General features: G+C 38.4%; 1 protein-coding gene across 1 annotated transcript in view; it reads right to left on the bottom strand.

Annotated features, from left to right (window-relative positions):
• LOC106854741 (uncharacterized) overlaps positions 1-13,920 on the bottom strand; it is a 175,500-nt gene that overhangs the window by 125,953 nt on the left and 35,627 nt on the right. Inside the window, exons 5-7 of the mRNA XM_088169582.1 lie at positions 12,286-12,372; positions 9,170-9,253; positions 4,453-4,622 (exon numbers count right to left, since the gene is read on the bottom strand). Coding sequence (XP_088025708.1) covers positions 4,453-4,622; positions 9,170-9,253; positions 12,286-12,372 — 341 coding nt within the window. The remainder of the gene's footprint in view (positions 1-4,452; positions 4,623-9,169; positions 9,254-12,285; positions 12,373-13,920) is intronic.

Raw genomic sequence — 13,920 nt, 5'->3', positions numbered from 1 at the left:
TATATACTGATGATGATCAAGTCCTGCAAGGTGCTATGCACAGAGGGGTAAATGTAGCAGCTGAAACTGGTAGAGAGAGATGGAGGCTGTGAACAAATTACCCCTGGTAAAGAATACTAACCAAGCTGCAGAAGGAGGGTGGGCAAACAGGAAAGATGTTCCTGGCTTGTGGAGCAGTACTGATCCTTTCAGTCACCCCATAATTATGTTTTTTTCTGAGAGAACCTACATAAAACTGAGTAGTCACTTTCATTGTCTCTGTTCTCAGAAACAGCTACAAATTCTAGAGTTTGTATTTTTCCATGGAATTTAAATTAGCATATAGCAAGATGACGTTGCCAAAAGCCCATCGAGTGCAGTCTCACTCCAGTCACCACTGCTTGCTCCATCTTCAGCAGTCTGCCATGTTTTGAGAGCACCCCATCTTTAAGCAAACACAATAAGTCAGTATTATTTCAGGCATTTCCCTGCATGTTTCTCTGCCCTGTAAGATCAAGTTCCACCCATAAGCATGTGTCCCTGCATTGTCTCATGACAAATGGTTTTCTGTGGTGGTCTGAATATCCAGCCTTAGTTGTACCTCCTCAGTTTCTACCACAACAGAGTCCCAAGTTTTGATTTTCTTGCAACAGAGTTTATTTTTTTTTATTGAAAGCAAATGTCATTGAGGCCTTTGAAATCCTTGCGTCTACATGGCAGGTCACACAAAACAGCACTGCTTTCCAAATTTAATATTCTTAATGTATTTGTTAACAGAACATTGACATCTGCTTAATGCTTTCTTTACAAGAATCTACCAGATCTCCCTTTATGCATTTCTTGCCAACCTCAGCTCTCCGTTTTTGCATTTACAAAACAGGACATGAAGTAAAGTTCCAGAGCTAAAATCTAACATAAATCCTTTTTCCAAAAAATATTATTTTGAAAAATGCATCTGCCCTTTCAAAAGCTTTGAATCATGGTCATCTAACGCACTGATGTTTAAACAAAAGCCACTCATTTTTTTAATGCTACAAAGCAAAGAAAAACAACAAACTAAGGGATAGATGGTTGATACATAGCTATCCTTTTCATGCCAACGCCTCCAGCAATGCTCCAGTGTAAATCAGGTGCCTCATTGGAGAGAATTTTTGGCAGCCTAAAAAGAAACAGCAGCAACTCAAGTGTGTTTCTGAACCTCACTTATAAAATCTGTCTCACGTACTGTAAACTCTCACCTGGTATGTTTAACCCTTGGGTTCCCATAGGTTTTTTTTCATTTTGTCAAAACAAAGGAATGTGAGGGAGATGTCTGTTAGACTCCTTTACTCAGCCCAAGGGTTAATCATTCAGTTTTGTAGACATTTGAAAATATTATGCTACCTCTAATGGCAAAATTGATAGAAGCTTGTTTCAGGCTCACTTTATGTCATTATGGCAGATTAAATTAACTAATCATAAATTATGCTGGCTAAAGTACATCTGCTACTCACTAAACCTGCAGAGAGAAGGGAAGGGTTTTTTCTTCTGAATAAGAAGTAAATGCCATGCACAAAATTAAAGACTTCCACAAACCAATAAACATACGTTCAAGCAACAACAGCTGGAAGCATCCCAAAGTCAGCAGCAACAGATCCTGACGACCATGGCAGCAGTCTAGCAATGAACCTGTAGCTGTTGTGGAAAAGCATCAGCACTGCAATGCTGCAGGGGTATACCCATGGATCAAAGAGTAAAGATGTCCATTAAAGAATAAAGAAGATCAATTAAACAAGAATTAGCATGCTCTCATTTTTGCTAGAGGTCTTTGAATACCAATATTGGGTTGACCGTGGCTGGATGCCAGATATCCACCAAAGCCCTCTCTCACTCCCCTCTGCAGGAGGATGGGGGAGGGAAAATGTAATGAAGGGTTCATGGGTTGAGGAAAACAAACTAGAATTAGAAATGTTAATTGAATTTATTACTAGCAAAATCAGGGCAGGATAATGAGAAATAAAAGAAGGCCTTAAAAACACCTTCCTCCCAGCCCTCCCTCCTTCTCAGCTCTACCCCCCTCCCACACCACCTCAGGAGACTGGGAATGGGGCTTACTGTCAGACCATCACAGGTTGTTCCTGCCACATAGGAGACAGTTCTCCATGAACATCTTCAGTATGAGTCCATCCCACAGCAACAGCTCTCCACAAACTCTTCCAGCATCACTCCTTCACACAATGCACTTCTTCAAGGACAAGTTGCTCCAGTGTGAGTCCCCCAGGCGATCACAAGTCCTACCAGGAAACCTGCTCCATAGGTTCCTCTCCACAGGTCTGCAGGTCCCACCAGGACCTGCCTGTGCCTCCCACAGGATCACAGTGTCCTCTCAGGCCTCCACCTGCTCTGCTGTGGGTTTCTCCATGGGCTGCAGGTGGATCTCTCCCCTCCTTCTCCACTGCCCTTGGCTGGTATCTGCAGGGCTGTTCCTCTCATATATTCTCACTCCACATTTCTCTGGCCACAATTACAACTGTGCAATACCTTTTTCTTTTCTTTTTCTATTGAAATATTTGTTATCACCATTTCTAATTGGCCCAGCCTTGGTCCATCTTGAAGCCACCAGAGAACGGCACTGCTAGACATGGGGGAAGTTTCTGACAGCTTCTCACAGAAGCAAGCCCTGTAGCCACCCCCACCACTACCAAAATCTGTCCACACAAACCCAGTACAATGGCACAATGTTTGCAGCATCTACTTCCAATGCCAGCTCTTCCATTTTCTGTTCAAAGGGACTGAATACACCATTTCTGTAGGTTTTCAAGGAAGGGGTGGATGTATAGATCACTGAGCTAGAAGACAAGAGAGATTTCACAGGATTCCTCTTCTTACTCTCTGTATTGCAGAATGCAGATGTGACAGCTAATACCATGTCAGTGGGACTAAATTCCTTAGCAAGGCATGAAAAATTGAAGTTAGAGATGTGTGAGAGGAATGGACAGAAAACATGGGAACTCAAGAACTCTGTTGCAAAGTAAAGAATTAGTCCCTCTCTGAAAACTCATGGTGGACCAGCTCAATCAATCACATTAAATGAGGATTTCCTCTCGTTTGGACTAATATAAGGAAAAAAAGCACTATTGCATTGTATTACATGTAAATTCACATATGTAGTTGTCAGTTAAAAAGCAGGATGTAGTTTTGGGGTGACCAAATAGATTGTTTCTGTCTAGGAAACAAACTCTGCTGAACACCTCCAAAAAGATTCCAAGTAGGATGATCAGCCATGTGACCATTATTTAGAGGGAGTGTAAACAAAGTTTTGACACATCTACTGTGTTCCTTCAGGTGTCACAGAGCCTCATGAAGCTTTAGGGGCATCTGAGTAGCCCAAACATAGTTAAAGTAAAAACATTCACATTATAACCTTCTGGAAAGGTGCAGCGCTTCTGTTCACCTATTCCTAGGTTCATTCTCCATCAGTCCCTTGAGGCAGATGAAGTTCTTAGTACCATCTGAGTCCTTTTCCCTCACAGTTTCCTTCCAGTCACATTCTCTGAACAGTATTACCCATACCACCTCCCATGTGTGATGCATACAGCTATAAAAAAAGTCACAAGGAATGAAATATAGCTACAGGACTCAGAGGAAAGCAGTAAGGAAGAGAATTGTGCCCCTCACCATCATGCAGAAAGCAATGATAAGGTTTTGTCCTGCAGTGGGAAAAAAAAAAATCTAAAAACTTCCCCTGAAAATAAAAGAAATCTTAGATCACCATCAGTCACTGGATAACCTATTTTAAGCCCATCAGAGCCAGTGCGCTGTTCTCATGTTGCTAATTAAAAATGATAGATTCATCAATTAATCTCCCTTCCTGTCCTCTAGTCTTAGTATGAGATTTTTCAAAGGGACAAATGGTCATTAGGTGCCCACAAGTATAATTTCAGCCCTGCAAACTTGTGCCTTTGTCAACATGAACCAGAACCTGTCTCTTTATGCTATAAATGACAAAAAGAAAACCTTAGAAAGCTTTGCCACCCGGAGAAACATAACAGATTTATAATGGGGAAATAATCTTACCCTCTGTACAATGAACATTGCTACATAAATCCTCCCTGGGCTCCAATCCAAACTTACTCACTGATGAATAAGCCTCTGTTAAATGTGGCAGAGAGAGATGTCCTAGACTTAGTCTCTTGATTGAAACTCAATTGCAATATTACTACATAGCAGTCAGAGATCCTCCACTATTTAGGAAAGAAGCCATGAAGGCAATCTATTTTTATTCACATTGAAATGGAGACAAAGATAAAGGTCCTGCTGTTAGCTTAGCGAAGTGCCAGTCACATAAAGCATGCCAACGACAATGGTTATCGTTTCCTCTTTCAATATAAGTATCGCCAGGCAGAGAAATAGAATTGGGGTGTACAAGGTTAACAAGCCAGCATCATGTTATGAAGCAAGTGATAAAATTGTCTTATAGTTCTTAACTCTGACCTGTTCCAGTGAAAAGCTGCCAAGCAGAATTATGTCATCCTGAACATCTCTCTCAAACTGTTCGATATATGAAGGAATCTCTTCATCTTCAAGCTCCCTGTGAAGGTCACATGCCTTACTGGAGCTGACAGGCATTACAGCATCCGGAAAATCTTCACTGGCGACACGGGCTGCTTGAAACAAAAGTGGCAGATTATCTCTCAGCAAATGAAAGTTCATTCACTGGTTTCTACCTTCTCAGTTAATATGTTTGACCCACCAACATTTAAGTATGAAACAGCATCGGTAACACAACTGACAGGTGCCAAGTGCCAGTACCAGGAAAACTGCCCTCAAGTGCAACATCTGAATTCAGGTACAAATTTAGCATGTGCAGCTTGTTCCTTAGGTACTTTTTTTTTAAAGGCATGATCTACATTTCCACCGGCACTTTGCTTGCCTGTTAATCTTAAAGGGACTGGGATTTGGAACAACTTTGGCCTTCCTTCCTAAGGAAAAGGAGTAATAACTGCAATTGAATGGGAGCTTTAGGTGAAGTCACATCAAGCATTTCATCTTCCTTTCAACTCACCCCAAATGACTGGATTCCTTCCCCTAGGTGTATGTGTGCAGCTCCTGCCTAATTAATTGGGTCCAGTTCTGCTCTCACCCACAACATTCCCCTGATTTCACTGCAGTGATGTATGCAGAACTAAAGTGTACATGCACCACATAAATAAAAATAAATCCCATTCATAAAGTCAGCCTTAAAGAGAAACTTTGTCTTTTCTTAGTTTAATTGATCATTCTATGTTAAAAAAAAAAGATAGATCTTCACACTGATATGTGCTACAGTACTAATACTAGTTTGGGTCATAAATAATAACAACTATTTTTACTCATGCCTCCCCATTACGATCACTAAAAAATAACAGACATCAGATTGCCCACATCTATCTGTCTTGCTTTGTATTTCTGTGTGTAAGCTTTTATAGTTCTCTGTGCCTATCTCTTAAAGAAATTGCCATATCTAGTTTAGTTATTTGCTTCTTTTTGTCCATCCTACGACATGAAAGCAGTTAAAAGAGAGGGTTTTTTCCTCACTCTCCTTTGAAGTCTTTCATTCTCTAATGAAGACCAGAAAAGGAAAGATAAAACTAAGGCTATTAACATTTCCAGTTTTGCTCACTGCTCATTGTTTAATGACTTTAATTGTTGAGCCTCCCGAGTACTTAAATCACCTCGGTGCCACCAACACACAGGAAGCAGGGTGGGTTTTCTATTTAATTACAACAGGATACAATTCAAAATCATGTTGGGGGAAATGTACAGTAGATATAAACAACTCAAACCATTACCTTAGGGTACACATCTCTTCATGTAGCACTTTACAAACCTAATGAAATGTGATTTGACCTGCAACCATTAACTGCAAAAACAAAACAATATTTACATTTAAATTTACTGTAACATTAAGGGTTTGGCTAGGAGAGAGAAAACCCAGGAAGCACAGGAAAAAGAAACATTGCCAAAAGCAGAAGATGGAGCATCTCTTGTTCCCCTTGATGCTGTGTTGTACACAACAGGCCATATGCTCAGCTGGTATAAATCAGCTGCTTTACTGCTTTCACAGGAACACTGCAAGTTTACATCCTGAGAACTCAGTAGATTTCTGTCTCAGGTAGAGCAATAGTCAAAAACGGAATAAAACCATTTGGATCAGAAAGATAAACATGAAACAATTAATCAAAATATACTTTTTAAATTTTGTGTTTCTTATTTTTGTGAGGAATCATACCAAGAGAAGTAAATTTTCGTGGAAGACATCGGACTCATTAGCGCAAGCATTGTCAAAAAAGAGCAAAATAAGAAGAGAGCATTTTCAAAAGCCTTTTCATGGGAAGCAACTCTGAAAAATAGAGTGATAAATTACAATTTAGATTTTAAAAATATTTTGTTAAAACATACATATGGTCATTTAAGCACAGTTGTTCATTTGCCTGAATTGGAAACAAGGAGAGAACAGGGTTAGTTCAGCTGATCTATTCCTTCTGCAGTGGCTTTGCAAAGAAACTTCTTAAACTTGGTCAGCATCAGGCTGGTCCTTGCTTGAGCTGATCCACAGGTTGGAGGATTGAAGTGATGCCCCAGAGCAATACTTGACCAAAAGAAAAGCAATCAAATCCTTGCCTGCACAAAAGTAGCCAGTGTTAAAAATTCTACCACTTTGTACACAGAGGATAAAGTGGATGAAAATTCATTAATGGATTTATAATTAAAATAAATTGATAATTAATTTAAAACTTGCTGCTTGAAGTTGTCAGCATGGGTATCAAAAGTTTTCATTGCTCTGGATATACCCAACTCTGAGAGTCATGCTTTCCTTGTAGCTTAAATCACTTCAGTACAGGCTGTATTTGCAGCTGCTTGGCTGTAATTGAAGCAATCTCTCCAGTATTAGCTTGACTGCTTGTGACTTCATTTACTTCTGTATTTGTCCATCAGAGAGCAGCAGTTTATATACTAACATGATAAAGGGCATATTCAGCAGCAGATTACACCTCAGGATGGGTTTGATGCATAAAACTGCAGCCAACTCCATATGGAAAAATAATTTTGGCGACCTGGTTTAGAAAACAGTGTACAAATTGTATCTAAAAAAGTTCAGCACTGAAGGTTCATGCATCAGTTTCAGACAACTAATATTCTGCAAAACTTGGCACTTCAATTTTTTGGTTCTTGACAGAGAACAATATAATAGAAATTACTTCTTATGACAATCATGTATCATCATCTAAAATGTTAATGGATCCCAAGCTTATATTGACAAAAATGCAAGATAAAAATATGTCTATATCTTTATCTATAAAAACAACCACCAACGTTGCCTTTTAAGTTGCCTTATAATATGAAATAACATGTACCATAAGAGTGACCAGTAGGTCACTCAGCAACAAAATGCTTTAAATATACAATTATATAAATTCTGAGCCATCTCTTTCCTTTCCTTTGGGGATCATCTATTAATTAGGACTGTATGACTACGTGATTTTTCAGCTCAGTGGCCAAATGAAGAAACGAAGCAGTTCTGTAAGAGTGGAACCAAATGAATCCTAGTTTTCTATGGTTTTTCTGATGCTAATAAGGGTCAAACTCCCATATTAGCTTTTCCCTCGGTGGAGACATTAATAATGCTTGTCTGCTCTGCTCAACTGCCCACTTCCATAAAACTGGTAGGGAAGTCATACCTGTGAGACTTGCTCCCTGTTAAAAAAAAAGAGTTGGAAATGACCAACTAGTTCAAATACTGGGAGGGAAAAACACAGGCTGAAATAAATGCACCCTGAAATATGAACAGAGGTGGAAACTGCACAAGATTCACCTCCCCAGGAAAATCCCTCTTTCCTGGATTTGCTTCACCCAAGCAAAGAAAAGTAATAAATTCAGCTAGAATGGTGTGCAGCTTCACCCACAGGACCAGCTCTGATACCCATCATGGCATTTTTCAGAAACAAAAGCACCAAGGCACAGCTTGAGACCCCCGAGAGCAGTGGTCTGCAGCGTGTCCCCCATTTCTGCCCTCACACGGGGGGCTCTGATGTGCATATGGAGTGTGAGACACATGCTGATGCAGTTGCTTGCCCCAGAATTAACATAGAACAACTGAGATCTTGCTAATAACTTGTTAAAGATTTTTGCCTAAACTATCCGCACGAATTTAGTTGTGATGGGTGCACTTTTTTCCCCCCTTGCATCTAAGATGAGATAAAATGGGTTTCAAAGATGTTACTGATATGACAAGTGCCAGTTCAAGAGATTTTGCAACCCTAGGCAAATGAAAACACTTGCCTCTTCTAGAACAAAGTTGCTTATAAACGAAATAGTCATAAAACAAGTTGCAGCTCCTGGAGCTCCAGTGCCGTAGGCAACCTCCTGCTCTGTCTCTCTGACAGAGTGGCCTCGTGTATTGCTGAAATACAACAGGAATTCTCATACAGATACAAAGGACACAAAATAATTTTGCACAAAAGACAGCTGCTGAAAAAGGAGAGGGTGGATAGGCAAAAAATACAAGGGCAGCTCTGAGCTGGGCTTGTACAAACGTCACTTCTCCTGGGATGAACCAGAGGAGAGCAGCAGACATGGGCCTCGTGTAAAAGCTGTGATGGTAAAAATCTCGTGAATCAACCAGGTTTGAAGTAATGCCCATAAAAATAAGTGAAAACAAAGTAAGGCTGTTCTCTTGAGGTGAAGAAATCTCTTCTCATTTACTTCTTAGTTTTTACTGTAGAAAATTTACACCAATTTGTATTTTCTAACAAAGCCACAGAAAACTCTTGCTCATCTTAACTCTTGTTAGTGCAAATCCTTGCATCGATAACCTCAAACAATGTCACCTGACCCATGTATCAGACAAATTGCCCACCCTTTTATCAGCTTAAATAAGGATTTCGATTTCTAGATATGAGCACATAAGTAATGATATTTCCAGTCTCCTTTCCCAAGTGTGGAATTCAACATGAAGTGAAGCAATAAAGAACGTCACTTAAGTTACAGTAAAAACCACATAAACATGACACAAAACAAAAACATTTGGAGAAAAAGACCTTACAGAATTGCATTAAAATCATCATCCCTTTGACTTCTGAGTTCAAGGGGATGGATTACCCTCTCTCCCCCCCACATGCAGACTCAAAAGAGTTTTATTTTTCTTTATGCAATTGACTTTGTTATTTACCTTGGAAGTCCAGCATCTTGTTTTCTTCATCTAGAAGCTTCATCAGTTTAGAGTACAGGATTTGCTCATCAAATTTCATAGGATCTTAAAAAAACAACAATGAAACAACTATAGTTTCTTCCACTAGTATTTCAGGAAATACTATTTTAAATTAAAAGTAAAGATATAAAAATACAAAAGTTAGGAAGACATTTGACACTTGAAGATAGTTTTTACAATGCTAGTTTTATAGCTCAGAATAAAATTACAGTCACTTGTTTGATGCAAGGGAATTCAAAATAAAAAATATGGTCATATATATTTTAAATGGTGAACAATATTATATGTTGATCTGTACAGAAACTGGTTTATAAATTCTGATAATAGAGTAGCTGAAATGACTGTTTATATTCAAATGGCCAGATGAATTCTATTTGACTCTTAATGAAAATCAGAATACCCAATTTATTCTAACATGACTTTGGATCCTCATTAGAAATTTCACCTTGCTTTCCATAATACGAACACATTATCTAGTATGAGTAGTCATTATAAAACTCTACAAATTTTGAATTTGTGACTGATCATACAAATTTTCAGTAATATCTGTAGATTTTAAAATGCAGCAAAGGATATGCACGCTTACCTTTCTGCATGAGACTTAAAAGAAAAAGAAAATTACTTAAAGGTTCTATATTCAAGGGAGAAATGAGTAACTTGGACCATCTTCTCTCCAGATCTCTCAGACTCTGACTTCTCTAAGTTGTCAGCAAAGACAGGCAGAGAGAAAACCAAAGAAATGCACACAAGGCAGGTGGATTAAGTACAGCTACATGCAAGCTTGGGTGGCACATTTTAAGTGTTCAGTAGAATCTCAAAGAATAAATTATTTTTACCATTAAACTTCAGAGCCAAATTTTTCAGTCACACAGATATTTCAAAGAAGGTAGTGGCTTCTGCAAATCTCTTCTGAAAGTATAGAATCTTTTACATTTCTTTTCGGCTACAACATTGAAATGTTCCCTTGGCAAAGGGGGCAAGCAAATCCATAGTGGGCTGTTGTTTGCTCTCAGGGCATTATGAACTCATACAAATTTCCAGAACAAATAATTTATCAAATATAGAAAACATAATTGCCAATATCTTCCTTTTCACAGAATAACCCATTAAGGAATTGTTAGTGGCTGAAGATTTGCTTTTCACCAGATATTCTCTTTGGGCATTGAACTTGGCTTTCTAAAGTTCTAAAAAGAGTGTAACTTCAAAGTGTGCCCTGATTTCTTCATGTTTTTCTGGTTTTGACTCTTGCTCATGACAAGCTGCTAGCTGGAAAGAAGAGATAAGCCAGTGTAGTTTCCAGTCAGGGGATGACCATGCAGGACTAGGGTTTAGTTCTGTTTTTAAATCCATCCACTATTTACAAGTGTACTTCCACTAATTTAACACTTCTGCAAGGAGAAAGAAGGCCAACAGTGAGCCTGGCCAACCTGAGGCTGGTACTGTAGCTATTTGACTTTTAATAAGCATTGTCTCAACCTTTGAGTAACATTTTTAGTCAGGGAGAAAAAGGAGGACCACCAAAAGACAGCTCTTCACACATGGATCTCGGGTTTAGCATGATATGCAATTGACTAAAACCACCTCTCCACTCCAAAACCTGGAAGTCAAGAGACTAAGAGCCTGTTCCAAATTCTAAAATAAATAAATATATTTTACCACACAATACAAAATCAGCATTTATGGTTAAGTTTATCACTCAGCCTCTTCAACACAGTCAAGAGAACATTTCCTCCCAATGAGAACTGTATTTCCCTATATCCCTTATGTCACCACTCTGTCTGTACATGATTTCAAGCATACATGCACAGATACATAAATCTAATCTGCTTTTCATTCTCTGCTTATGAAGCAGATTATGACTCATAAAGCCTTTTCATAAGATGAACCAAGGCAAGACCAACAAGAAAAAAATCTTTCCTTTAAAAACTCTGAGCCAGAAGTTGACTTCCAAGGTATTACGCTGCTATCCTACACAATGAATGGGGAAATTATTGAGATTAGATGTAATTCAACCTTAATTTTTTTTTCAACAGAACACAGAAATTCAAGCTAGTTATATGCAATAAAGACTGTTTTTTTCAGTCACACAAGTTTTTGTCTCAAAAGTTTAAAACCTCCATATGTCCTCAAAGTTTCCCATGACTTTCAGCAGCGAACAACTTTGAGACTCTTTAGGATAGATAACTTTATTTTAGATCTGACTACAGCTATGCATCTAGAGAGTCTCTGCAGTACAAACAAGCGCAGGCTTTAGAAAAAAGCAAAGGTAACTAACTCAGGAGAGCTGGCTCTTGCGTGCTATCGGCTTGTTAGTGCTTAACAACAGGAGCCGGGCCAAAGCACTCAGCGCACAGCTAAGCACTTCACGGCCGTGATGATGTTCTTACTTAAGTCCATGCAAATTCAGGCAGGCCCGTTCCCACCCTTTTTTATCTAAAAGCCATGACAGCAAAGGAGAATTTCCTCTGCTAGACAATACCTCCTGGTTAATCTCTCTCATACTTATGCATAACTTCTGTTCTTCCAGCTCTGCAGAGTCACACCCTCCCACTGGTTGCTATCGCCCACAGAGAGCAAAGCTAAATATCTCGGCTAAACAGGATGAAAAAAAAAAAAAAAAAAAAAACAAACCAACCAGAAAAGCCTCCTCATGCACTTTTACACACTCTGGGGTTTCCTTCTGTTAGGCAAACACACATTCAACTCCGTAATAAAATTGCTCTCCAAGACGGACTTTGGGAGCAGGATTGTGAGAAAGCTACAGCTTTGCACTCAGGTCTGGACTAACTTCATTAATTAAAAAGAACGTGGTGTAGACAATGCTCTCGGAATGTGCTTCATTTTGCTACAGTAGCAGAGTGAATACAGAACAGCTTCATTTTTACCTGCCCATTAACTCACTGTCCTTGATCAAAGTCTGTGTATGCTGCCTATCGTGTTCAGAGCAGTTAGGCTTAGAATTTAAATTGTAAACCTCAATATTTAAATAGAACTGCATATGTGATCTCTGACACCTCATTTTCATGAATGGAAAAGAATATTCTGACACCAAAATTACATACTTAATTCTGCCTCACCTTCCTCACTGACCTCCATCCCACACTGCCTTGGGTTTATTTCCTCACCCATCAGCGGGTCAAAGTAATTTCTGCTGTATTCATTTCCTGTGGAAAGCACATGAAGTAAGGGTCAGCGATTATTAGAAGCACATGAACTAAAATGTTAATTTTGAAATCGACACCAGCAAGCAAAGGGGCATTTTTTGCTACTTTACAAGCTTAATTTTTTTAACAAGTCCTCTAAGCCTACTGGTAGTGCAATTATCATCTTGTGAAAGGTCAGAAAAGGTAATTCTGGAAACAAGTGCACTTTATGTTACTTTTTCTCAGAAACTAATGAAAAAAGAATCTCAAATTTAGATAGTAGAAAGATAAGAAAAAAATTTTAAATACTGGATCCCCAATATAAGCCAAATTATTCTTGAAACACACCGTACAAGTGAATTTTCCATAATGCAGAGGAATTTGTATTTCACAGCTGACCTCTCCAATTTCAACAGTTTTAAATTTCACCATTGAGGTTTCAACGTCTGGTGCATCTTTAATACTGTATTGAACCAGAGAAGTGTTTAATTACAGAGGAGATACCAGGATACTGCCTCATTAATCTGAACAGCAATTATATTCAGTTGGACTAGGTAACAACTAATCCAAGATTTTGATGGGATAAACCCACTCGTTTTAGTACTTGGCTATTTTAACAGCTACTTTTATCTGCTCTTTAGAAAATAAACAAATTTACAAAAAAAATTTTTTTTTAGAATTATCATAAAATACTACAGTGTTTAGCTGCCTAGAAGAACTCATGGTAAAAGCCAGAAGAATTTTCCTTACACAAGGAGGGAGGGCAGGCTTTTTCCTCAAAATATGTCTTTTCTTCTACAAAAGTGCTACAATCTATTAAAACCATCCACATGTTCACTGGGTTTGCAGACACTGTAAAATGTTATTAAACAGGAGGGGGAAAAAAAAGTAAAATAATTAAGTCCATAACAAATGTTTTAATTGCTTGAATAGACATGGATACATATCCTGGAAAACACATAAAACTAAATGTATGAGGGGGTTAATTCATCCAAGATACACTGCGGTTGTCTACAGTGTATTTGTTTTAGGATCAAAAATAATCCAAGCAGCAGCTCCTTTTCAGAGACTAAATGAAACTTTGATATGAAACTAAGTTTAATTTATATTTCTGGACTGGCACATTTTGACTGTCAGTCTCTGTTCCTTCAATGTAGTAAGTACAAGAAGTGAAAATTTGCTTTACCTTGAGGTCTCAATAAAGAAAAAATAAATGAGTTTCATTTTTGTTACTTTATCTGTCAACAACTACTAGGCTGGTATGAATCTTGGCAGTATGTAATCAAAGTCTTATGTACTGCAATAACAGAGCCATTCTACCTTATTCCCTGTAATTGTTTTTCTCTAGCACAAAGCACCATGATGTTATATGAACACCCCTTCACGTGTTTGCAAAATAATTCATCTACGTGCTAAAAAAGTAAATGATGATGCATTTCTTTATTCAATTACTTCATAGCTGTAAATGTAAATTGCTGGAACGTGTTTTGCACCCATAGAAACAATATTCAGCTATGGCATAGGCTTCTTGCACAATCTTACTATCACAACAGCTTTTATTGAATTTTA

This window comes from Sturnus vulgaris, chromosome 1, assembly GCF_052056855.1.
Source record: "Sturnus vulgaris isolate bStuVul1 chromosome 1, bStuVul1.hap1, whole genome shotgun sequence".
Taxonomy (NCBI): Eukaryota; Metazoa; Chordata; class Aves; order Passeriformes; family Sturnidae; genus Sturnus; species Sturnus vulgaris.
Note: the sequence above shows the minus strand (reverse complement) of the source record. Positions and strands in the feature narration are given on the sequence as shown.